Source organism: Mus caroli, unplaced genomic scaffold, assembly GCF_978045245.1.
Source record: "Mus caroli unplaced genomic scaffold, Mus_caroli_1 scaffold_11, whole genome shotgun sequence".
NCBI classification, from domain to species: domain Eukaryota; kingdom Metazoa; phylum Chordata; class Mammalia; order Rodentia; family Muridae; genus Mus; species Mus caroli.
Window position 1 is genome coordinate 102844724 of NW_028227266.1, and position 26989 is coordinate 102871712.

General features: G+C 43.1%; 2 protein-coding genes and 1 pseudogene across 3 annotated transcripts in view; 2 read left to right on the forward strand and 1 right to left on the reverse strand.

Annotated features, from left to right (window-relative positions):
* Nphp3 (nephrocystin 3) overlaps window positions 1-7564 on the forward strand; it is a 42030-nt gene extending 34466 nt beyond the window's left edge. Inside the window, exons 22-27 of the mRNA XM_021171801.3 lie at window positions 1075-1150; window positions 2175-2302; window positions 3065-3305; window positions 4353-4478; window positions 4869-4984; window positions 5670-7564. Coding sequence (XP_021027460.1) covers window positions 1075-1150; window positions 2175-2302; window positions 3065-3305; window positions 4353-4478; window positions 4869-4984; window positions 5670-5850 — 868 coding nt within the window. The 3' untranslated portion in view covers window positions 5851-7564. The remainder of the gene's footprint in view (window positions 1-1074; window positions 1151-2174; window positions 2303-3064; window positions 3306-4352; window positions 4479-4868; window positions 4985-5669) is intronic.
* A 2016-nt stretch (window positions 7565-9580) lies between these two features.
* LOC110301352 (ribosome biogenesis protein NSA2 homolog pseudogene) lies at window positions 9581-10347 on the forward strand (annotated as a pseudogene).
* A 210-nt stretch (window positions 10348-10557) lies between these two features.
* On the reverse strand, window positions 10558-26934 carry Uba5 (ubiquitin like modifier activating enzyme 5). 2 transcript variants are annotated; one of them, XM_021171803.3, is made up of 12 exons: window positions 26179-26934; window positions 23792-23837; window positions 23614-23703; window positions 20476-20585; window positions 19416-19502; window positions 18798-18882; window positions 17956-18060; window positions 17671-17798; window positions 13659-13794; window positions 13348-13426; window positions 13075-13181; window positions 10558-11544 (listed from the first exon to the last, which is right to left on the reverse strand). In XM_021171803.3, the coding sequence occupies exons 1-12, from the start codon at window positions 26331-26333 to the stop codon at window positions 11461-11463; spliced, it is 1212 nt and encodes a 403-aa protein (XP_021027462.1). In that variant the 5' UTR covers window positions 26334-26934; the 3' UTR covers window positions 10558-11460. The 2 variants fall into 2 exon arrangements, with proteins under 2 accessions (XP_021027462.1, XP_085684088.1); XM_085827962.1 differs by lacking the exons at window positions 23792-23837; window positions 26179-26934 and having other exon boundaries at window positions 23555-23674.
* Between the last annotated feature and the right edge of the window lie 55 nt (window positions 26935-26989).

The window sequence follows — 26989 nt, forward strand, 5'->3', positions numbered from 1 at the left end:
GACTTCACCCTCGGACCTCACAAAGCGAATGGGTGTTTCCAATGTATGGAAGTGGTAGGCTTTGCTTTGCATCTGTTTATTTTCCTTATCCTCCGTATCATGGTCAGATGGTATTTCCTGGTCTTCAGGGGTACATACACAAAGAAAGATGCATGAAGGACGGCACATGAGCCTTGAGGTGATATAGTTGGAGCTCTTCCACCAGGCTTCATCACTATAATGCTGAGCACAGTTGCAACTACAGGGACCATGAGCCATTCTTCTTAGTGGCCAAGTCCAGTTTGGCAAGAAGGTTTTATTGGCTCCCAGCCATACGTTTTATTTGCATATTGTCTATGGTTGCCTCTGTGCTTCACCGGAAGGTTTTCTTAGTTTTGACACAGATCATGAAGTCCACAAAGCCTAAAATACCAACTACCCACCATTTGTAGGAGAGCTTGGCTGATCCGCAGTACAATAAACAGGTTTTCAAAGCCAGGCTATACTTCAGCACCGGGGAGTTTGCCTGGCTGTGTATGGCCCTGAGTGCGATCCCTGATACCATAATGAGGAAGACAACACACTTTTTTAAAGTTCTTGTACCTACTGAGTGGCATCTCGACCACTCTCAGAAATTCTTTCTCTTCCTCTACCGTTAGGAAGACTTCCTGGAAGTTTTTCTTTTTTAACTTCCACACTAATTCACACTAATTTTGCCTCGATGTTTGCATTTATAGCTAACCAAAAACTAGTCTGTCCAGATAAAAGGTGCCCACTGCAAACTAAACGTTGGGATGTTCATTGAGTTAGACTGCTAGAGACTCTGACTGCATTAAATCAGTTTAAAGCAATTAAATGTGAGCTTTATAGAAGGCTGTGTGGGTTTCCTCAGAGACTTTGAACTCCATGAGCACCCACTAGCCTCCTGTAGTATTTAAGAGTCAGAACCACTGTGCATTATGTAAGTGTTTATAGCTCCTTGAACCTCTGAATCGTGACCATTTATCTTCCTTCTCTCTCTCTCTTTCTTTCCCTCTCTCTCTCTCTCTCTCCTTCTTCTACCCCCTCCCGTCTCCTCTTTCTCATTTTTTAAAGGTATGAACAAGCTGAACATTTTAGGAAAAAATCAGTTATAATTCGTCAGCAAGCCACAAGGCGAAAGGGCAGCCTGGTAAGGAGAGTCTGTTCCCATCGCCCTTTGAACCTGAGGAAAGATGAGGTCTGACTATCATGAGACATAGACCTTGCGCTAGAGCGCTTCAGGCTTAAGTGACTCCTAGAAAGGCTCTGGTTGGTATCTTCCCTTTATTTACAGTCACAGTTTGAGAGAGGTATTGTTGAGCAGTTCCAAAGCTCAGCTGAAGGTGCACTCTGGGAGGCGCTGTTTCAGGCTACTGTGATTCTTCTCTGTGAAGAGCTGGGAAAGGACACAGAAGTTTAAGAACATCTTCTGTGAGATTCGGGTGGGGAAGAACTGTTTCCCTTAAGCAGGTGTGTTTCTAAGGTGCTGATAAAAACCTAAATATAGCATGTTTGGCTTACTAAGTCTCTGTCCGTGGGACTGAGATGGTCAGTTGGTACAGTGCCTGGTGCACAGGCACGAGGGTCTGAATTAGTCCCCAGCCCCCACATTAATTAAAAAAAAAAAAGACCACCATACTGAAGACATGCTTATAATCCCAGCGCTGAGGAAGTACAAACTGGGGGATCCCTGTGACTTTCCTAGCCTCATTGGTAACCCCCAGGTCCCAGTGAATGACACCATTGTACAAACAAGGTGGGTAGCAGCTGAGCCTCACCACCGGAAGTTGCCCTCTGGCTTCCACATGCACCTGTGTGCACACATGCATGATTGATTATAAAACAATAAATATAAGTTGCTCTCTATAGAAGAATCTGGTGTGTTTGTGTACAGCTGGAGTCAAAGATCAGTAAGCTAGGTCCTAGGCTTTTTTTGAAGTACTTCGACATAAACCATGCTAAACCTCGTGATCGTTTTCACAAAATAGTGCTTAAGGAATTTGTGAGTGTGGTTCCATGTAGAAATAAACATGTGTTCCTCATAAATGTTAGAGTCAGTGTGTTACTTAAAACAACCGCTATCTAGATTAACGAGAAAGGCTTTCGTCAGGACAACAGTAAATGCCTCCAGAGTGAGGCTGGCGCTCAGTGTTTGTGTTTCTGTGTTACTGCAGTACGGGTTTGCCCTTCTACGCAGGCGGGCTCTGCAGTTGGAAGAGCTCACCTTGGGCAAGGACAAGCCTGAGAACGCCCGCACCCTCAATGAGCTGGGTGTCCTCTACTTCCTTCAAAATAACCTCGAGTGAGTACTGTGGCATTCCTAATAAGATTCATAACAAGTATCCACTGGGTGTCTTTGGTGGGAAGCTGTTTTACCTGTCTGTTAAGTCCAAGGTTAGGGGAAAAAAAAAGAACTACCTCTGCCAATTTCCTGTTTGGTTTGGGTTATGAACATTCATACACTTAATGTTGTGTTTCCATTTCCTTTCCACGTTGCTTCTAAAGCTAAGCGTTACTTGGCAGCTTCCCTAGCACAGCCCTAATGGTTACAGAAAGCGAGTTATTGCGGACATTACACCCGAGACCCACAGAAGCAACTTCAGACCCGCCAGGAGCTAGCTGAGTTAGTGGGCGGCAGCTGCTTTCACCCTTTGATTTACTTAGAAAAGACGTCACGTCTACACTTCTGCTGTCTGAAAAACAAGTGCATTTCGGTCTCAGAAAAATGCAACTCCTTTTTCATGTTTTCCCCTAAGTTCCTTTACCAACAATTATTTGGTAGCGACTCCTAAGGGGAAAGAACAGATGCCTCTGCTGTCCATTCGGCACAGTGTGACCACTGGAAAGGCCTTAGAAGGCTGTTTCCAAAACTATCTGTGGGTTTTGCATTTAGGAGGAATGGAGTTGAGAGCTGAGCAATCACGCAGATGCCTCACGGAAAGCAAAGGAAGGGGAAGGGTGGGGGAAGGGTAAGACTCCAGTGTGTCTATTCTCCATCACTAAGGGCTTTCCTCTGACCTCTAGAGAATAAATTGCTTGAGGCCTTTTGGGGTTTTGTTCCCAGGACAGCAGAGCAGTTTCTGAAGCGTTCCTTGGAAATGAGGGAGCGGGTTCTGGGGCCGGATCACCCAGACTGCGCACAGTCCCTGAATAACCTGGCAGCTCTTTGCAATGAGAAAAAGCAGTACGAGAAAGCAGAGGAGCTGTATGAGCGTGCCCTGGACATCCGGAGACGCGCCCTGGCTCCGGACCACCCTTCCCTGGCCTACACCGTGAAGCACCTTGCAATCTTGTATAAGAAAACGGTACGTACACCTCACCCGTGTCTGCGTGCTTTACAATGAACGGGAGAGGCCATGACTTCTGCCAGTCGATTAGTTTATTGCCTGATGGGAGGTCATTGCAGGTGAGCTTTTACAAATAAATTATTTAGTTTCTAACAAATGAGAACATGAAGGTATATATTGTTTCAGACTTAATTCAATTAAGATACTAATTTGGTTTTCTGAAAATACATCCCAACGGCAAATCAAGCATCTACGTTGCTAATGAGTTCCTTTCAAATACAACCCATTTTATTATCAACATTATGAATGAGATATTTTTTTATATAATATCTCAGTAATTTTCAAGTTCCTCTTACTGTACATGCTGTTAACCAAAACATAGGAAATCACCCAGTAGCTAGGGCTGTAGGAAGTGCCTTATTTATTTATATATTTATTTTTACAAAATTGACATTTTATTCTACTCTTCCCTTACTTTGTCTACAATTAAATAGCAGCTCTTTGTCATGGGAGTAAAGTTTGGATTTTTCTATCTATTCAAAGCAAACCTTGACCACAGCCTTCTTTGACCAGTGCAGCCGCAGGGCTGTCTCTGTGCTGAGAAGTGGGGAGGCTCCCTTGCTGGTGGTCACGGCACAGAAGGTCATCCATAAGAAGGGAATATGCTGTTCTCTCAGGCCAGCTTCTCAGTTAGGGAAATCATAAGGAAAGCCCCGAGGGGATGGGGCAGTTGGCGGGACGTGAGGCAGTTGGTCGGACGTGAATTTATTTGGATGTCCCTTGAGTTAAGAGCAACAACAGATCTATACAACTGGACTTTTCTTTTACTGGAAACACTGGATGAGTAAATAAAGGGCAAACCATCTTTCCAAATTATCAGAGAACCTTTGTGTTCCCAACAGCTTCATGTGAACGCTATATTGGATTTTCTGTTGCCTTGAGGTGTGGCCAGCTGTAGAGAATGCTTCTGCAATCTTATTTAATATATTTTATTTCTGGAGAAAGTTCAGGTCAGATGGTATTTATTGCTTGAATATTTTGTTAGATTGTGCTTTTGTTTTGAAGGGAAAAGTTGACAAAGCTGTACCTCTGTATGAATTGGCTGTTGAAATTCGGCAGAAATCCTTTGGCCCAAAGCACCCCAGTGTAGCTACTGCCTTGGTAAACTTGGCAGTCCTTCATAGCCAAATGGTAAGCATCTACATTTCAATGGTTTGCAAATGAATGATCTGAATGTAATATATATATTACCTCATATATTATATATAATGTATATATTTTATACATATGGATAAGTGTGAATTAATGGCATAGTAAGGCAATAAGCAGGCTTGTGCTTATTATAGAAGAGAGTCAAATTGTTACTCAGCCATGTCTAAAACTTAAGAGTTTTTACTTTCTATTATTCTGCTTCTCCAGTATGATTGTCCATAAAATAATGTTTCCTTAATATCTCTTAGAAGGATATTAAGGTTTTCAAAGTGCTTATCAAAGTATGTCAGAACAGTATAGAATACATTAATAATAATTTTAGAAACACTATGTGTTAAGTGAGCCCTGTTACTTTTTTTTTTTAATAAGAAAAAGCACAGTGAAGCCCTGCCACTATATGAAAGAGCATTAAAGATTTATGAAGATAGCTTGGGGCGAACGCATCCTCGAGTTGGAGAAACACTGAAAAATTTAGCTGTGCTCAGGTAAGAACGTTTCTTATCTATCCCAATATTTAATAGCTTTGATTTATCACAGAACAGCATGAAATATTTATCCCTGAAAACAGTCTTCCATGGGGTGAGGGTAGTTGTTTTGGTCTTGTGTAGCTTTAGATACTCAAGTATCAGAAGCAGAGAGAAAGCAGGCTTACTTTTTGGAGGCGTGTACTGTGGACAGTAGTGAAGACAGCCTATACCAGCACTTACTGCCTATGGGGTGATAGGGCTACCTACTAACCTCAGAGCTGATGAGTTAGGTGTGTGTTGAGTTTTGCTCACTCCTGTGCGTTCATCTCGGAATGCAGGTGATAACAACACTTAGCATTTTTTTATTAATTTTTTTTAATTAGGTATCTTCTTAAATACAGGGGAACACCAGGGCCAAGAAGTGAGAGTGGGTGGGTAGGGGAGTGGGGTGGGGAGAGGGTATGGGGGACTTTTGGAATAGCATTTGAAATGTAAATGAAGTAAATACCTAATAAAAAATGAAAAAAAAGAAATGTAAATGAAGAAAATATCTAATAAAAATTTTTTAAAAAGAAAGAAAGAAAAGAGTGCAGTGGGAATGGCAAATGAGTTGCAACTTGCTTTTCTGCACCTTGGATGGCTACGTAGAAGCAAGGGTTTCTTGTTAACAGCAGTGCCTCTCTCCTGTTGTTTCCCCTCCAAGCTATGAAGAAGGGAATTTTGAAAAGGCTGCTGAACTGTACAAAAGGGCAATGGAAATAAAAGAAGCAGAGACATCACTTTTGGGTGGAAAAGCTCCTTCAAGGCAGTCATCAAGTGGAGACTCATTTCTCTTTAAAACAACTCATTCCCCTAACGTTTTTCTTCCCCAAGGGCAAAGCTAACTGTCAATTGTTTGCAAGGATACTTCAAGATAAAACAGCTAAACATCTGGAATATTCTAACTCAGTGTTTTTAAAGAAAATCTTTTTTTTTTCCATCTTAGTGTTATTTAACTGGCATTTGTATGAAGTTGTATTGAATTACATTGAATTGTCGTGTCAAGTTTAAATTGATTAAAGAACCTGTTTCCTATGGGATGAGATCCAGGATGACGACATCAGCACTCAGTGGCATGAGGAGTGGCTTGGTCTCTGCAACAAGAGCTGGCAGGATCTCATGGTTTAAGAAATCCACAGTTCTTTTTTCTCCCTCCAGAGCAGCCTTAGCTCTGGCCATTCACTGTCTGTTCCTAGCAGGGCTCTGAGCCAGTTCTCTGCCTCAGAGAACTTTCAAGGGCTAAAGGGACGTTTATAAAAAGTCGGAACAGTCTTCAGTGAAACGAACTAGATAAGAACTCTTGTTTGTTTTCCTTTTTCTGGGTTTGTGTGAGGATATGTGTGCACACACACACACACACACACATACACACACACACATGCATGTACACATGGAGGACAGAGGTCAGCCTTGGGTATCATTCCTCAGGCGCTGTCCACCGTGACTGTTTTTGGTTTTTTTGTTTTTGGTTTTTGGTTTTTTGAGACAGGGTCTCAGTGACCTGGTGCTCTTAACTAGTCTGACTGGCAGTCCACATCCTAGTGACCCATACCCCTGCCTCTATCTCCTAAGACAGGAATACAAGCTTCCATCTCTACCCCCAGTTCTCTAAAGTGGGTTCTGGGGGGTTGAACTTGGGTCCTTATGCTTACATGGCAGACGCTTCACAAACTGAGCTATCACCCTAGCCTCTTACCACATTGTGAATCTCTGTAGCTTGGGGTGACCATGAACTCTTGATCACCCCCCACCCCAGAGTGTTGGGACCTCAGGGGCATGCTGCCACAGCTGGCTTTGCTTTTGGGCCTTCCTCTTCCCTAAGCTGGTTTAGCCAGCCCCGCTTTCTGTGCTGTCTCCAGGAAGCTTCTCACAGTGCTGCAGTGTCCGATGGCATGTGTGCCAGGCTCTTTACCATTCTCATCTTGCTTACTGTGGGACAGGTCTAAAAAGCCAGCTACTCGTGGGATGAGGCACAGGTTCTCAAGGTTAGTACCAGCTTAGAGTATGGGGTGAGTTCAAGGCCAGCCTGGGCACCTTAGTGAAGCCTTGTCACAAAATAGAATAGAGCTAAAGACACAGCAGTAGTATGCCTCAGACCCTGGGTTTAGTCCTCAGCACACACACACATACAAAAAGCCATGACAAATCCATTTCTTTCGTAAATGGTCAGAATCAGTCTTGCCTTACCTCGCTTAGTTGGTGTTTTTATACTGGAAATTAAATATTTTTATAGATTTGATAAATATTGCCACATTTTAGATATTTGTTTTTATTTGTATATTTATAGTAAAATTTTCAATGATTTAAAATCTTATAAGATCCCAATATGTATTATTGTAAAGATGACAGGCATAAAAAAATGTATGTTTTAAAATAAAAGTGTAAGTGCAAGTTCTCTCATTTTGCATTCTGTATTAGAGGGCTATTTTGCATAGTTATTTAAGAATAAACTTTGAACATGTTTCAGCAGACTTGAATTTTGGCCAACTTTAGTCAATAGTTTGCTCAACTTGAAGAACTGTAGTGACCTCAGGGTGTGCCCAGTGTCACCCAACTCCTGGTGGGTGCAGAAGCCAGTATCATCACTAGCCAACACTTACAATTTAGACTTAACCTTGAGGTCCCTCCCTGAGCCCGCTCAGAAGCAGCCTGAGAGCTAGGTGGCCAGGTCAGTCCTGCCAAAGCTTTGAGTTTGGGAAGCGTCGCTAATGTCTACACACTTCTATGGTAAGTTAAATTAGACAGGACATGACAAAATGAGCTTTCTTCTTCCACCTTCTGAGGGAGGCTCAGAGGAACTAAAAAGCTAAAATATGACCATAACCTATCTTTGGAGTTTGCCCCCTCTGAAAGGTACAAATAACAGAATTCATAAGCATATTAGACATTGATTTTTACAACTAATATATCAAAGCTTAAAATCTTTTTCATGGGCTGGCGAGATGGCTCAGCGAGTAAGAGCACTGACTGTTCTTCCAAAGGTCCTGAGTTCAAATCCCAGCAACCACATGGTGGCTCACAACCATCTGTAATGGGATCTGATGCCCTCCTCTGGTGTGTCTGAAGACAGCTACAGTGTATTTATGTATAATAAATAAATCTTTTTTAAAAAATCTATTTCATGACTAATGAAAATGACTAATACACTAAAAATATAGTATTAATCACCTTTTTAAAAGAAACTTTAAATAATAATCTGACCAGTACTCTAAAAGACTTCAAATCAGCATAGTCTTTGTTCTTCTAAAATCTAGATTTGAGAACTATACAAAATATTTTAGAAACTGCAGTGATATTTGACTTTATGGTACAAATTATAACAGAAGTGGTCACTAAATTATATATTTCCTTTTTTTCTAAATTAAATATTCAAATTTAGTACATAATAAGGTCATTATTTTATCCATTTATTGCACTAACAGTGTGTTCTTTGCCTCATGAGAATGCTAAGAGCAGCTGCACCAGACATTTGTGTGAGGATGTGTGATTCCCAAGCAGTAGGATATGCTTCCATTAACAGACACTTGCTTCACAGATATTGGTGTTAGCACAGATGTGATTCTCAGATTGTGTTCATGTTAACATACACCCTCACACACAGCGAAATGGTAATTTTCAGACACTCCCTAATAAAGAGCTGGCAGGAACCAAACTTTGCTCTCAGTTGTCTTCAGTACTTGACAGAAGGGGAATCCTGAAAAGCAGAATTGTCACCTGGGGAGGTCAAGGCTTCTCTGACATAAAGTAGTTGCCTTTCCCTCTGGGTCTACATTTGTGGGTGTCCAGGAGGATGAGAAGAAACCCCAAAGATCTGCTCGGAGCCACAGATCGCCTTTCTGCTAGCAGTAAGGAGCCAAAGCTGTGGCGGGCTTTACTGCCTAGACTCCAGACTCTAGAGTCAGTGCTAAGACGGTGAGGGACTCCTTGCCTTTGTTAGGATCCAGTGTGTAGAAATTCAGCTGAACGTCTAGAAGCTCTATGTGGCAACTCTCATCCACTGCCTGCTGCCCCTCCGGCTCTGTGGCTGCAGGCTACAGGAAGAACTCTATTGGCTCACAGGTGCCTGCCGCCTGCTTGGTTTTTTTGTTTGTTTGCTTGCTTGCTTGAGATAACCCAGTAGTGAACTACTGGCTAAGAGGAAAAAAAAAAGAAGAAGAAAAAAAGAGAGATACATTAGAATTTGGTACAGAAAGCAGATCTTTAAAGGATGATGGATCCTATGTGTTATGCCTTAACAAAACCTGAAAGTTCAAGACTTGATTAAACCTTAGAAAATTCATGGACCATTAATTCTAAAGAATTATTCTAGAAAAAAAATGTACTTCATCTTAAAATTTACAACATGTCTAGTGACTTAAAGTTATTCTCCAATCCAATATGCTTAAGTTCTGTTAAAACATTTGTAAAAAATTTATCACGGCAACATAAATGTTAAGTTTCAAAGCTAGAAGCACTCAACTTCATTATAAATATAAAAATCAACTATAGAGGCAGGCTCGTGGACCAGCGACACCCAGAAATTAAGAGTTTTTTGGGACTTGGGAGGTCGCAGACGGCTGTTCAGTGGCTGTCATCATGCCGCAAAATGAATATATTGAATTGCACCACAAACGATATGGATATTGTTTGGACTACCATGAGAAAAAGAGAAAGAAAGAAGGTTGGGAGGCCCATGAGCATTCAAAGAAGGCAAAAAATGATTGGCCTGAAGGCAAAGCTCTACCATAAACAATGCCATGTCCAAAAAATACAAGTGAAAAAAACGATTAAGATGCATGAAAAGAGAAACACCAAGCAGAAGGATGATGGAAAGACTCCACAGGGAGCAGTCCCAGCCTATCTGCTGGACAGAGAGGGGCAGTCCAGAGCAAAAGTACTTCCCACCGTGATTAAGCAGAAACAAAAAGAAAAGGCGGGAAAATGGAAGGTCCCTCTACCCAAAGTTCGTGCCCAAAGAGAAACAGAAGTATTGAAAGTTATCCAAACAGGGAAAGAAAAAAAGAAGGCATGGAAGAGAATGGTTGCTAAAGTCTGCTTTGTTGGTGATGGCTTTACAAGAAAACCACCTAAATATGAATGGTTCATTAGGCCAATGGGTCTACATTTCAAACAAGCCCATGTCACACACCCTGAGCTGAAAGACACCTTTTGCCTGCCTATACTTGGTGTGAAAAAGAATCCATCATCCCCATTATATACAACCCTGGGTGTGATCACCAGTGAAGTGAATGGGAGCGAGCTGGGCCTTGTGACACAAGGAGGCAGAGGGATTTGGGAAAGTCTGCCCAAGTTACCAACAGTCCTGAGAACAACGGTGCATAAATGCGATCTTGCTGGTTTGACAGTGACATCACTCATACACGTCATTCCACTCACTACCGAAGACCACACCCTGTCAGGAAAACACTGTCGCTGGGGTCTTTCTGACCTACCAAGCAGCCTTACCCCATGTGCAGTCATCAGGAAGTGGTCACTAAGTTGTAAAGGAAAATAAAACACTGCCCACTTTGAAAAAAAAAAAATCACCTGTAATACTAGAATCTCAAAGCAAGTGCATTGAATCTTTACAACTTTATTTTACAAGTGGGAATGGCACTTTTAACTTTTGCTACTAACATTTCTCAATACATAGAATTTAGACATTCATAATGATACATTTCATATCTTCAAGGTTAAACCACCAAGAGTTTACATCAGGCCTCGGTTTACAATTGAAGTGGTCACACTTGGGAAATGGAGCCCTTGCAGGGAATAAACACCTGCGCACCTCTGCAGAGGCAGTTTGAGTTGTTCTGCTCGCCACTCGGACAAGCCTTGCTAGCATGTCAGTATTTATGGAATCAAGTATTGAGGAACACTCTATGAAGCACAAAGTATGGACGGTGCCTGCTCTTCAGTAACATGGTGAAGACACTTCTGCTACAGAGAGTGATGCCTTTTCCTTGATCGATGAAAATCTGAGGATAACCAATGTTTCCTGAACGTAATTCTGTCTGCCATGAACATAGCTTGCTTTTATCTATGGTTCATCTTAAATATTCAATCCATGGGTTTATACACTACCCATGAAGACCTTCTGCTTCGATTTCCTCCAGAATTATCCGAGGGATGTTTTATTCTATCGGCTGTTACAGTCACTCCTGGTCAGAGTAGTAGTGAGCGACTGTCCAGTAGGAAGCCATTCACTCAGACACTGTCAGCCACAGCCTCCAGGCCACACAGTCCAGCCTCCATTTGTGCTACTTATCGTCCAGGGCCTCCTTTCCTTTCTGTCGCTGTGGTACTGACTAGGTTGTATAAGGAAGCAGGAGGAAACCACTAGAGTTCCATACAGCATAACAACTCAGTGAAGATACACATGCCAACTAAGGCGGCGCTAAGTTTTATTAGTTCCGATTGTTTAATTCCAAGGGACTAGCATAAGCAGAGAAAATAAGACAGAAGCCAGCCACTGTCTACATATTCTTCATCCTGGCCATAAGATCTTCCAAGCTTTCACCGGAATCTTCCACTGTTACTTCAGAAGCAGAATCCTCTGTCTGTCAACAAAAGGGGGAAGTGCCATGAAACGGAACCATCCCAAACTGCCTGTCCTCAGCAGCCAGCTTTACCCATGCGCAGCTTGCTGAGAAAGTAGATTTCTCTGATAATATATTTGGAAGTATGTAGGAGACATAAAGTTCTTTATATTACCCACCAAAATGTTGTTCAGGAGGCAGCAACTTCAATATTCTTGGCACTCCTACTGAGTGGATTTTTTAATATAAAATTACACTCGTTTATAGTGGACCATGAAGGTAAGGTATGCTATGTAATGTTCATGTCAGGATAAGCTTATCTCCTCAAGACACTTCTCGGTAATTAGAACAGTCGAAAATCATTTCTTCTAGCTTTCTGAACATAAAACAATGACTACCTACAGCCACCCTTCTGTGACAGACCAGAGCCTAGTGTTCCTAGCTAGCTGTAGCCTCCAAGCTGCTGGCCAACCTTTGCCTCCGCCTGCCCCTCATCCCTGGGAGCACTAGTCCACTCTCAACGTGTGTAACATCAAACCTTCAGAGTCCACACGAGGGAGATCACGTGGTGTTCGTCCATCTGTGCCAGTCTTATTTTACTTAATTACTTCCAGTTCCATCTATCCTGTCACAGATGACAGGTTGTCATCCTCTTATGCTCAGTAGTATTCCACTGTGTGTGTGTCCACATGCGCATGTGTGCACATGTATCTTTTATCAGTCAAAGGACATTTTGGCTCTATATACTTTAGATATATACCTTACACCCAGTGAGAGTACTGGATCACATATACAGTAATTTTTTGAGGAGCCTCCATTTAGTTTTCCACAATGGATGTAGGAATTGGCATTCCTGATAGCAATGCATTACCACAGTCTAGGCTCCCTATCTTCACATTCTTGCCAGCACTTACCTTTTTCACTTGGAGTGAGATGTACCTCACTGGCTTTCATCTGATGCCCCTGATGACTAATGATGTTTAACGACTTTTCAATACGTTTGCCTATCTGTATTTCTTCTTGTCAGGTGGTCCAAGCCCTTGCTCTGAAAGTCTTCACTTGACAAGTCTCCATCTTTGTAGGTTTACTCATGTACACGCGTGTTCTCTCCCTCTCTCTCTCCCTCCCCCTCCACCCCTCACCCCTCACCCATGACCTCCATTTCCAGGATATTACATATCCAGGTTCATCTCAAATTTGCAAATCTGCTGGCTCAGCCTCCTGGGTGCTAGGACCACAGGCGCACGCACACCATCACCCTTTCCTGAAGTAAATTTAAGTGGGTTTGTGGCTAAAACTATCAATATGAAAAAGTCATAATTTAACCTACTATTGTTTGGATACATCAGAGGATTTTTAAAAGTCTCCACTTTCTCAGTTTCAAATTTGCTGACACTGAATATCTGGTTCTTAATACCTCACTGCCTACATATGAATTCTAAACTAGGAAATGCCCCACTAGCCTTCCAACATAAGATAAAACTGAAAGGAGAAATACATATTTTCTCTTCTCTGGCATTTACACACGGGCTAATCAGCTTTCACAGGTACCTTCTTTGGGACTGTGTATGCCACTGTAATGCCTTCAGGTAAGGTGGGGACAGGACCTGAAGAGCTCTTCAGTTCCTCTTCTGACACCTCAGACACCAGTTCGATGCCTGTAGGATTAAATATGACTCTGAGTTCATTCTCAAGAAAACCACAAGAATTCCTTATACTTTTGTATAATCATACATTCCTTCCCAGAAAACCCTGTGATAACTATTTTAAAATGTGTGTGGCCTCCTATTTCCTCCCACAGTGTGAGTGCGCAAGGCTCCTTACCCCACTCGTTGTCCTCATGAACCACCTCTGCCTCCTCCTGGGGCTCGGCCTCCTGCGTGGGCAGCGCTGCTGCCCTCTTCTGTGTAAAGCAAACAGAACAACGCGGGTTACTCCTCAGTTCTCTGCAGCACTCAGGAATTCACACAGGCATTTCATCTTCCCAAAAGCAAGAAAGAATTTTTGTTTTTCCAGTATGCTAAATTAACTAAAACTATAAAAATCCAGAAGCCATTTATATTATATTCCCAATCTGTCTCTCTTGAAAGTCACTGTCCCAGGTGATGGGGCCCTCAGATTTTCTGACTGTGTACCTTGTATTCTTCTTGTTGCTTTCTACAGTTTTTGTCATCACACTGAGGGTTTGGCTTCATGAACATGGTAGGGAAAAAATCCTGCATTGCATTGTATCCAAGGTAAAAACTGACAGTGCCAAATTTTAACAGAAACCTGAAAAAGAAAGAGCCAAATTAGCCAGGCATGATGGTGCACACCTTTAGTCCCAGCATTTGGGAGGCAGAGGCAGGTGGATGTCTGTGAGTTCTAGGCCAGCCAGGAATCTACAGTGAGACTCCATCTCAAAACACAAAAGAAAAGAGAAAATCAAAGTAGGCTAAGTAAAGAAATAAAGTACTAGAAGTAAGTAAATTCTGGTCGAGGTAATGAACTTTATAACAAGCCTAGAAAACAGTGACTTGCTCCACCTTAGGGACCTTGGCCACAGTAGCTACTTGAATATTTGTTAAATAAGTGAAGGGAAGGAAGGCTCACCCCCTTCCATCACTGTACGATGAGCAACCTCTGATAAAGATGAACCACAGCAAGTACAGCCTGCTGACCCTTGAAGGCGCGCACTGATCTTGGAGGTGTTTTAAGGCATGAGCACTGGGTGGGGCTGGGAGGTGGCTCAGTGGATCAAGCTCTTGCTGTACCAGCACGAGAACCTGAGTTTGGATCCCCAGCACCCACATAAAACGACAGGCACAGCATCCTGAGCCTGTGATCCTAGATCTGAGAGAAGGGAATGGAGACCGCCAGTATAGCCAAAACGTTGAGTGCCTACATCACTAAGAGACCTTGTCTCAAAAAGTAATGTGGAAAACACCTTAGATGCAAGACACAGAGAAATCCAGCTGGAAGTGAGCTGGAAGCCTCTCCCCATTGGCTAGCATTTATAGTGCCAGGACGTGCTCTACAGGCTGCTGGGGAAGAAAAGGCATCAATGGGCTTATCCAGTTGTAAATGCTATAACCAATAATATCAGCCTGCCAGGCAAGATGTGCCCACAGGTAGAGCAATGGCGCTAATGTTGGCAGAGGTGTGAGGTCAGAACCAACCACCTCTGACTGGATGTGAGGCCTGCTCCACAAAGGGAATTCAAACCTGGTACTGTAAAGGAAATCGAAACCCATGGCTAAAGTTTTAGGTCCCAAGGGCAACTCACTACTGCCGTTTTGGTAACCTATCATGGTGCCAGACTGTATTCTGAATATCAAAGCTTATACCCACAGACAGCTGCTACCCCAGCCTTAGTGAGAATCTTCTCTCTGTAGTGATCAGCACTGCATACAGACACATGCGTGCTGTAGGTGCTGAGGAGCAGTGAGGGCCTACACAGGACATTTGTACCTCTCCATGCTACAGGAGAGGAGGTGGAGAGAACTCACGAGCCACAGACAGACAGAAGGGCTTCACCAACTGTCTACTAGGCATGGAACCACCACTGCACTGACCACCCCACAGCAGCTGTGGCTGTTTGCAATGGGCCTATCAGGTGTCAATCACGGATTAGGGAGGGACTTATGGGTTCCTACCCTTTCCTACTCAAGTACTGTCTACCAGTGGGGTCTGAGGGGAGGACAATCACTGTGGTCAGTGTGTATCCATGAGTGCCCACCAGGCACCAATGGACATTCCAAACCCATGCCCATACAGATGCTCCTGACTAAATTTAGTGGGTCTTGAAACAATCACAAAGTCATAAATGTGGGAAGATTTGTCAGAAGTAATAGGGATGGGAAGGAGAGTACAGGAAGTGGAGAAGAGGTTACAGTAGTCAAAATGTACTTCATACATGCATCAAACTATCCTTTGACAGAAACAGAGAAAGTTACACACAACAATGCCCTCTGGCCTCCACATATGGGTGCACAGAAAAGCATACCTTAGACATATGTGCACACATGCATAACCCACCAGACAAAAATATGACATGTAATACTAGATTTAATTTAAAAAAACCAATATAACCACTATAACTATATAATTTTAAATATAGTAAACTAGAACTATACTAAGTCACTGATGTAAACAGATTCAGGTAAAATCAAACATTTCCAGCATGCTAGAGTCCATGGTGACCCTGTCCCTGTCAAATGTCATTCTCTTTAAAAGCGTCTGTCTTGGTTATTCTTTTGAAACTTAATCCAAGCTGGATCACTGAAAATGCCTTCATCACATGGTCTGCAGGCAAATGGGCAGGTAGGTAGTCCTAGGACAGACCCAGGGCAGACCCAGGATAGCCAAAGGCTATTCTGCAAAGGCAGACGATAAAAGGCAGTATTACCAAACAAGGTGGAGGGTGAAGACTGACAACTGAGGCTGTCTACTGACTTCCTCACATGTAGCACAGGCATATGCCTGGATACACACTCAGGTAAGAGTACATACATACATACACACACACACACACACACACACACACATAGCGTGTACACATAAGAGCGCATACACACACCACATACACATAATATGTACACACAAAGATTAAAATAACTTCAAGAAAAAAATTTGAAAATACATATTTGAAATATATAACAAGGGGGCTGGAGGGATGGCTCAGCAGTTAAGAGCACTGACTGCTCTTCCAGAGGACCCAGGTTCAATTCCCAGCATCCACATGGCAGCTCACAACTCTTTAACTCCAGTTCCAGGGGATCCAACACTCTCAAACCAACATACATACAGGCAAAACACTAACGCACATTAAATAAACAAGTAGATCTTTAACTATTTAACAAGGAGTAAAAAAAAAAAAGCAGATGGTAGATAGTACAATAATCATTCATAGAAAAAATGTAAGTGCCCAGCCTGTTTTTCTAAACAAGTGGAAACTGAAGTAGCCATTCTTCTGATTGGCAAAGCTCTAAGAGTCTGAAGATATTAATGTTTCTTACAGCTTGTGTGAGCCAAGTACTTGGATGAACAGTATAATCTCCTTCCAACATAACCAGGTGATAATCGTTAAATAAACTGCAGAAACCCACCACACTGCAGATAAATTGAGCATTCAACGGTATGTGTAGGATGGTGTCTGCAGCACAGGTAATAACAATAACAGACATTCGAAGCTGTATGTTAATAGAGGAACCCTGAGGGCAATGTGTTTGTAGCCCGGACTGTTTGACCTTTTTGTACAATATCATAAAGTGTTCTAGTGCCTACTGATGCATAGACAGCACCTGTTCTTATACTACACAGTCCTAGACTGCTGCCTTCAGAGTTCTCATACATGTTTCTTATGACCTCTGCTGGAGCCACACTTCTGATGTCAGGATGTTTATTTACCACATTGCAGTTTGTGATTATTCTGAGACTTAGGAGACATAACTCGGCTTCTAAGCCTGAAGTGGGGCAAAAAAATTAGCCAGAATTAGGGAATTCTGAAAAGCCTGCTTTTAAAGAGTGAACTGGTTCATTAACTAACACAAACAATGGCTATACAAAACCCATTTTTCTCATTTTTAGCTGCAGTTAATAAATTCATAGAGGACTCTGGTCTTGGATAATAGAAGTGTCTCTCTGGTTGGCTCACATTTGAATAACGCTTAGTAAGAGCATCAAGACAGTAGAGCAAGTGTATCTATGCCCTGGTCTCCACCCACTGTCTGTCCGGACAGCTTGAACTCAGTTGCTTAGTGCATCTCAGACATATGTCACCCATTTCAATCAGCAAAGGAGCACATGTGCTATATGACCATGCCATGGGGTTATGTGGTCTAGTGTCTCTGAAGTGCACTGTGTTTGCAGGATGCTGAAAATATCTAATGATGCATTCTCATAATAGAGCCTCTGGCCCAATGATGCAGGACTGGGTTATTTAACAAGAGCTATTCCAATTCAGGAATAACTGACATTTAAACAAGCATGTGTACACACAAACACACACACAATGCTAATGAAAGTCCACACATGTACGATATACTTAAAAGCAAATTTAAGTTTAAGAGAACTACTTAGTTGGCAATACCAATTCTTGGAGTACTTTATGGAAACATTCTTATCAAAGGTGTACAGAACATTTCAGAAAAACCAGCCCTCACTTACTTTAGTACATTTTGTACCAAGAGCCCGGCCACCACCCCCATGGTGGTGGGGAGACTGGCTGCGCAGACGCCTTCTCGTTTCAGGGTTTTTTCATCAATATTTGAAGCAACTACAAGTGGTGGCGCACACTACATGAAAGAGAATACAGCAATTTCAAACAAGATGGAGAGAAACGAAATGCTCCCGAGGGTGTCCCAGTGCACCCCTTGGCTCCTTGGAATGGCAGACACTGATACAAGAGATCACTGAGAGCTAACAATGACCGTGAGCCAGGACAATGCCTACCGCGAAGCAAGCCGACTCTCCAGGGATCATCAGCTGGATGTGCCCGGAAACTGCATTTTCACTGACCCCAGATTCCATCCATGTCTGACCAAGTTCATTACAAGCCTGAACAGGAAAAGGCAAAACCACAGAACAGCACAAATTACTGCCAACCTCCTTTGTGGAATTTCAGGTGCTATCTAAACAGATCCTGAGGGTTTCTGGGTCAAAGAGAGCTACAACAGTTGAAACAGCAAGTGCCTACTCCTTACACTGGACCTGCTTCCTACATTTCTTCAGATCAATGTAAAAACTTATTTTTCCAAAACCTCTGCAATGTAAAAACCCTAAGTATTATTTAAAGGAGATTCAAAGGAAAATTATTTTATCTTTGGGAAATGTTTTAAATTTATGTATTTAAGACTAGTAAGACAAAAAAGCTAAAACCAATGGTGAGCCAGCAAGATGGCTCAGCAGGCAAAGGCGCTTGCCACCAAGCCTGATGACCTGAGTTTAACCCCCAGGAGAGAACCAACTCCTGCAAGTTGCCCCCACGGTGACAGGGATATGGTGGCATACATGCACACAGACACACAGACACACAGTATATGAACGCAACGAAAACCCAATGGTGACTAGAATAAGTATCATAAAATATTCACTGACTTTAAAAACACACAGCAGAAACACCTGTTGCTTTATCATAAGCAAGCAGGACACTGGGTCCCAGCCCAGTGAGGTTACAAGCTCTTACCACACAGGTTAAAGCAGGGTAACTATGAAGATAGGATTTAGGCTTAAAACTCTATTCAGAGAGAACACCTGGGTTAAGCCCAGGCTGCAGGGCCTCACACACCACTCACTGTATTTATTGCCATTCGAGCTTCAAAGTTGTCCACACAGCTAAGAACTAGGTCAACAGGTTGTCCTTCTTCTAATCCACCATTACTAGAGAAAGAAAAGAAATTGTATTTAAAGAAAAGGAAGATACAAAATACATTTGTCTGTTCTTCCCTACAGCCTGGCGGCTGACACCTGTGGTCCTAGCACCTGGGAGGCTGAAGCAGGAGGATGTCACTGGCTCCATGCCAACCCTCTGACATATGAGATCCTGTCTCAAAAAACAACCAAATGCAAACCCATATTAAATCCCTGACCTATTTCTTGAAGCAAGAAACTTACAAACTTGTAACCCTACTGCCTCATCCTCCCAAATGTTGGTATCAGAGGCACTCACCACCACACCCAGAGGGACACAAAGCACATTGTCATGCTATTTGTGAAGTCAATTTCCCATTATAACATCATGTTTAATGTTACATATACCGCAGTTAAGTCACTTTCTGAATAGAGAATTATTCTAATAAACAGTACATTAAAATTACCTTTCCTAAAAGTTGAAAAACTGTCAGTAGATTTTCTAGCACTTGTTCAACTGAGCTGTTCAACAAGACATTACATAAAATATTCATACATTTTACCTTATTCTATTCATGAAATGTTCAAAGTGTTCCACTGTGGTGATATTGTAGTTGTGAACTTCAAACAGAACATCAGGGTTAATGTTCCTGAGAGGGAAAGCAACCGTTACAAACACTCCGAGGAGGAACAGGACAAAAGGCAGAAGAGAGGGCTGCGTGGGCGAGCAGGACTTCAGTGGGGGTGAGGATGACAAAGTCCCCTTCTACGGCTTGTGTTGCACTTGAGGATGAAGACACACAGGCTGCAACTGCTGCAGAGTAGCCATGCGTGCAGCCCAACACACTTTTGATGTCTGTGTCCTTCTGCAAGGCCACTAATATAGACTGTCATAGAGACTACAAGGATGCATCCATCCTAACCTGAACAATCTATGTGCTGGGAATAAAGCCTTTACTGCTGCTGGAATGTCCAGTTCAGCCTGGCAGTCCCTTTATGTCTCATTCAGTTTAGTTTAGAATGTTTGAGGTCCCACAGTTCGCGGCTGGCACATCATGGCTCATGAGCCAAATCTGACCCATGTACTGCCGGGTTTGGGGTTTTGCCATGAATCCCTGTCGGTGCCGTGCTTACACAGTCCAGGCTGACCTCAAATTCAGGCCATTCCTCACGAGTGCCTCAACTTCCTGTAAGTTGGAATTTGCAACATGTTCCACCACAGGACATTAGAACTATTCTTTACTAGTTAGGGAGAACTCCTTCAGTAGGGAGAACTCCTTCAGGGCATTTTGCTACATAAAAAATAGAATTCAGATTTCAGAGTCTAGAACTTAAGTTGTACTGGAACAAAGGCATGCCCAATCATCTGGCATTGGCCATGGCTAGTCTCACACTGTGGCTCCACAGTTAAACAGTGGCAGCAAGGAAGAAACTGTGCACACTCTAACCCTACACAGTCCGCCAACCCCGGTCTAAGAAGTAAGAGATTTCTTTGTGTAAGTGAGATATGCATTTCAGGGAGAGAACCCAAGTCAGTTCACATTCAGCTCCGCTCACGGCAGGTCACAAAACAAGAGCCCACTGCACGCATCCCACCACCAGCACCACCACCACTCCAGTCACCTCAGGGTGTGCTCTGCTGCGTGGACCTTACTCAGTCCTGCTTGATACGGCTGGAAGAAAAGCCGATTCATGTTGGCCAGCTCCACCTTGTCATAGTCAAAGAGCAGCAGCTGAAATGAAAACAGTGGTGTTTCAATGAAAAATGACTTTAAGCTAGGGGATCTTCTATTTGATAGGCTTTCTGTTAGTGACGTGAGAACACTGGCTACTTCTAAGGCACTTGGGGTCTCAGTGATTTACTAAGTGCCCTGTGAGATAAATGCATAGCTCCTTTTACCCTCAGCTTCCTGACAAGACAGCTCGGGACCTGTACTGAACAGCACACAGCTAATGCAGGAACCAGCGCAGTTGCCCTCCCTAACCCAGGGCTGTGCGGCTTCCCCAGACCGGCTCAATGAGGGGATGGCTGTTCCGTGTCATTCTCACAGCACAGTTTAGAACTGTGCCAAGATCCTACTGCTTCCTCTTTACCTTGACTTCCTTTGTGTGACACACCCCATACCCAAGCCAAGGCGAAAAGTCATTACTCCAAAGAGTTATCAACCAGTTAGTTCCTGTTTCCTTAGGCCTACTTCAATGTTTGCCATGCATTCATGCCACTTGAAATGAGCAGAATTTCTCATTTCTTATCAGAAAGAACAGGTTAGAATCTATAAAGATGAGATTTTATCCTTTTCTTTTTTCTTTTTGTACAGTGCTGGGGTTTGAACATGCTAGGCAACTGTTCTACCACAAAGCTTTATCTCAGGGGGAAAACAAAACCTATGACAACACGCAGAGAACCTTCAATAGGCTGCTAGCAAAGGACCACTTAGGCCCTTTATAACCCCAAGTCCCTAACCCTTGGCTCATCCAGTAATATCTGCTTGGTGAGAGAGAGTTTTAAGTGAGTGTGTGGCTTCTAGTCGGCTTGGTGCTAAGAAGTGGAGGCTGTTACTCTGCTGCTACTTGGCTTAGGTCACAGAGAACTGCTATCAATTCTCTAGCCTGCAGCACATCTGGAAAGCATTGCAGCTGATGCAGACACTTGCAGAGATCGAAATGGGCTCTGGGTCTCCAAAGCACTATTTCCCACTAACCTTCTTCAGTCAGCTTCTTGTTTTAATGACAGAAGAAAGAATTCCTGAAACTCATCCATTTAGTCTGAGTTTACAAACCTGGGTATCCAGTGAGATCATGGAAGAGTCACTGAAAATGCAGGTGTCTGCAGCTCGCTGCCAGAATTCCTATTTACCCATGAAGAGTGCAATGGGCATGAGAGCCAACAAAGTCTTCTCAGGATTCTAATTACAGCAGCCTTGGGAACCTGCTGCTGCCTCATCTAGCAGCACCTGAAGCACATGTGAACTGCGGGTGGGGCAGGAAGCACGTCCCCAACAGTAATATGCAGTCTATGAAAAGACAGATTCTGACTAAGTTGTATGAGCTGCACCATGAAGACTTCCTTCCTAGCAAACACCCAGGCAAGGTTCCAGTCATTCTCAGGGTTTAGGCTCTGCACTGTTAGATGACCTGGAAACCAAGTATGACAATTTACAGGTTCACCTGACACCTACAGGATTAAACCATATAACGAGGTCTCGCAGTCTGCTTTACTGCAGCCACGCACTCATCTTTGACTACCGATCTCAAGCATCTCCAATATCCCATTAATCAACTGGGCACTCAAGTCATTTACAAGCAACATTTTGGCCCGCTTCTGTAAACCACTTCAAAGATATTAAAATTATAATAAACATTGTAGTATTTTGTTGGCATCATTTTTATATCAATAAATGAGAGCCAATTTTACAAACACTATCTTTTAAAATTAACTTATTGACAAATGAATATTGGAGAATCTGTTATATATATGTTACATATATATTATATGAAATATATTAAGTGTATAATTATAATATATGATATGAAATATAATTATTCATTTAAATATATTAAAAGAAAACAAAAGGGCAGATAATTGTGGAAAACTTATCTATATTTTATATATAGTATATATTATATATATATGAAATATATTAAGTGTATAATTATGTAATGTATAATATGAAATAGAATTATTCATTTAAATATATTATAAGAAAATAACAAGAGGGCAGAAAATTGTAGAAAACTTACTTATCTATTCAACCACCAAGTAAAATCAATAGTCCTTGGCTTTATAAATTTGAGACTGACAGATTAAATTCTGACAGAAGGTTACTTCTTTTCTACAATTCAACTTTGTTTTTAAATGAAAACAAAGGGGGCTAAATAAAAACTCTGAACCATTTCCCAATTCAAACTCAATGCCTTCCACTCTGTGTGTCTGACTGAGTGCTTGATAAGATTTTTCAAGATCTGAGTATTCCATTTTCATACTTTATCCACTTAAACATACTGTCTTTTATATCAAAGTAGGACAAAACTTCGTTTTTAAAAAACTGTTGGGGGGAGAGACTGAGGGAATGGAGGAAGAGAAGGCTGAGTTGAGATGTGTGAGAGATGTATGTATAAATAAAATAATAATAATAATAATAAAATCTGTAAAGACGTGACAGAAACTTAAATTCCTCCAGGGGCAGCACTTCCTGAAATCAAAATATATGCTCCAGGCTCTATCCTGTTCCCAAAAGTTGTACTTCGCCCATCAGCTGTGCCATTTTGAGTTAGCTAACTGTGCAGAGTGTGAGGCTGAACTCTGACCACTCACAGTGGGGCACAGGAGCCCTTACATCAGGAGTAAAAACCCAACAGAATCCCCACTGTGTGAGCTTGCCTGCTTGACTTGGCGTGGCTACGCACCCTCTTGCAAAAGTAAACTTTCTGCCTTGCTAAAATGCTACAGATAACATGGTATTTTGGGAGTGACCCCAGAACCATTTCTAACAGGTTCTATATCTAAAATAATTCCAAATTACTTACACATTACACTGCCCTAAACCAACGTTTCTGGACACAATTAAGTACCCTTTGTTGAATTAGTAATAATATGAGCCTTTGTCTGGAGAAAGTTATGACTCGGCCTCTAGAGAAGAGCAAGCTACCCAAATATAACAGAAATTAACCACTGATTAAGCAATAGAGTGCTGCTCTGTACCTGATTTGCTCCCGGAGTGAACAGTTTCCTACTGGACAGGCAAAGAGAAATCTTTTTACCTTACCAATGCCACATCTTGTCAGCATTTCAGCAGTCACACTACCAACTCCACCAACACCTACTATTGCTACAGCATAGGTACGGATTTTCTGTGAAACACAAAACGGTACCTGTTAATACTCTGTTTGATTTGTCACGAGAAATTAGTCTCATTTCCTGAAATCAAGTTCATCATACCTTATAGTCACTGACAATTCCCATCCGTTTCAATGCCATCAGACGGCTTAAAAGAAAACAAAACAAATTTAGAGCTTTTGCATTCTTGTTATTCATCTTTATTTTCATGCGGATGGGTGAGTTGCAGGTATACACATGCAGTACTGCAGGTATACATATGCAGTGGCTGCAGAGACCAGAGGCGGGTGGCAGATCACCTGGGACTAGAGTTATGCATGGTGAACTGCCACGTCAGTGCTGGGGATCAAACCTGGGTCCTGTGAAGAGCAGCCAGCCCTCTCCAGCCTAAGCTTGCAATCTTTCAGCTAACAGTGATATGTATAGACAGACTCCATCAAAGGAAACAACCACCAAAATTCAATCATTACTACTTCAAAAGAGGAGGAATCTAGCTGGACATGGTGGCATGCATCTGTACTCCTAGCACTTGAAAGGCTGAGGCAGGAGGATTAGGAATTCAAGGCCAGCCTGGGAAACACAGCAAATCTGACGACTAGCTGAACTTAAAAGCTACCCTTTACTGGGTAAATCACTAGGTTTAAAACCATGAACGCTCGTGTTACCTGTGAAACTGTATTGTTCTTCTAAAATACCTTCTTTATCTTAATGTGTAGTCAAGATCTACACCTAATGGTTTAAATGGTAAGGGTGAAAGGGAAATGGCACTGTTGTCCCTTGCTTTGTTAGTATATAAAGACAATGAAATAAGCTCATGGCCTCTGCCCATAAGAAAGGATATCTGCTTTTGGGAACATCTGTTGTCTGCCAAGGATTCTAAGAGGCACTGCTCAATTATTGGGTATATGTATGTGTTTATATGTGCGTACGTGCACACTGTGGTATATACCCATATAACATGTAAAAGTTTTCGTGTGTTTGATCTTTACTGCACACATGGACCTGTGGTTGTTAGACATCTGTCAGCAGCCCTCTGGTTGACCCCGCCTCTCCACTTTAACCCTATGTGACCTATCTAGAGCTGCACACACACTATTATAGTATTTTCACTTCTTGCTTCTCAGTCTTCTGAAGTCTTAACTCTTAAATGGCCATCACAGATGCACAAACACTTCCTGTCTCAGTAGCCAATCCTTTTGGTTAGATCCTAACTGTTCACTGCAGGGTGGGTATTTTAGCAGTTCCCTTTCTCTCACAACCTTGACTCTTCAAGCAGCAACTGCATCTTCCTTACGCCTCATCGCCTACATGTTTGCACTCACTCACCCTAACTCCAGCAGTTCTCAGAAATGTCTACGTACACTCACAAGCAGGCCTTACCAACTTCACCACCCAAGAGTGTCTCTAGACCCATAGCACATAGAGTCCTCTTTCTGGAACTTTACCTACGTTTAAAACTACCCAGGTTTTAGCCTCACTGCTTATAGCCTTAGAGACTTACTGTGGAGGTACCTAATGCCACAGATTCTATTGCATACTGCAGTCCATCTAAAATAGCTCCCTACACTTTTCTCACCTCCAGGATGAGAGAAAATGATCAGCAATCCCCTAGAACTGTGGTGAGAAGAAACATACATGTAGCGGAAGGTCTAACAGCATGCTGCCGACTGCAGTCGTCTACGAGGTTTGCCATGCACAACTGCTGTTCTAAGAACTGCACATAAACTGCTTCAGTCTTCAAAACTATGGCATAAACAGGCATTCCTGTGGCCCCACTTACAGGGAGCAATCTCAACCAGAAGTTCAGCAACTGTTAGAAACCGTTCTAAGTTACTGACTACTCAGTAAGCTGAGAAGTGACGCCACTCAATCTTCTAAGTCCATTTAGGGAGAGCAAAGAGGAGGGGTCAGGAGCCCTGGCAAAGTCGATATTCAGGGATGTTTGTGAGCACTCTAGTAACTAACTCTCCCTCACCCTGCTCCATCTAAGTTACACTAAGAGGCATTTAGGAAACGGTGCTCTATCCTTAGCGACTTTACATATTATATTCTGACAGCGCTTTCTATCCATCAGCCTATGCAGATCGAGGTTGACTAATAAAGATAATGGTGACAGGAAACTGGGTACAAGACAGCAGGCAGAAGAGCTGCACCATATGGATGGATGGCTTGGATTGTTTTGGGTTTTTTAAATAAAATGTTATTTTCCTTCCTTGCAGGAAAAGGGGGTCTCACCACACAGCTCAAGGTGGCCTAGAACTCCTGTAGCCCAGGCTGACCAGGACCTCACGGCAACCCCCTCTACCTCATCCTCCCGAATGCTAGGATGAATCGTGAGCCAACTCGCTTGGTGAAGAATATCTTCTGACTAGCATAAGACATGGCCTTGTCCATCTGGGAACTGGACCTCCACAGCAGGAATGGAGCGGCAGGAGGCCGGCTGAATCCCTCGCGCGGAGCGTGGCCCTGGCCGCCCCGCCATGGATCACCTGTAGGGATTGGAGTCCAACACCTCGTCGCTCATCTCCTGGATGCGGGTCCGGCCGCAGTGGCCGTCCCCTCCAGAGCGCCGGGTTCTCTCCCGGGCGAGTTCCTGCTCCAGCTCCTCAACCCGCTGTCGCAGCCGCTCCACCGAGTCGGCCATAGCTGGGCTCCCGGTGGCCTCCGATCCCAGGCCGGACCGCCGCCGTCGCCGTCGTCGCCGCCTCCCCACCCTGCCTCGCTGGGCCCACGAAGCACAGGAGGACCGGACACAGCCTACCAGGTCCGGACACCGGCGAAGCGGCTCCAAGGCTCCCAGTAAGACACGTCTCCGGCACGCCCACCGGGCTTCCGGCGTGCCGCTTCCGGTGCGCCGCCGCCATCGCTCCGCTCGTTAAAAAAATAAATAATAATAAAAAATAAAAACACTCCTCAAAACAGTTGGCTTTCTTCTCTAGAACCAAGACCCAGGTCTCAGCAGGGCCAGCGTCATATGTGTCCAGATCAAGTCGACCGCCATTCCGTCTTTCCTATCTAGGAGGCCATGAGAAACACCAGGGTCTTTTAATGCAGGCTCAAGGTTCTGGCGGACTCTTTTCTTGCACGGACCGCACAGGTCTTCCGCTGGCCGCGTCCTTAGCCTAGGGTGACAGCTGTTTGTCTTCATTCGCCAGAGTCACGTTTGCGACCTTGTTTTTCTATAAGACTGAGGCCTCCAGCTATGACGCTGAGAGTAAATTCTAAGTCTGGTCCCACAACAGGCAATTCTTTTATTTCTCCACCAGACTCCGAGTCCCAGACTCCGCCACCCACAAGGCT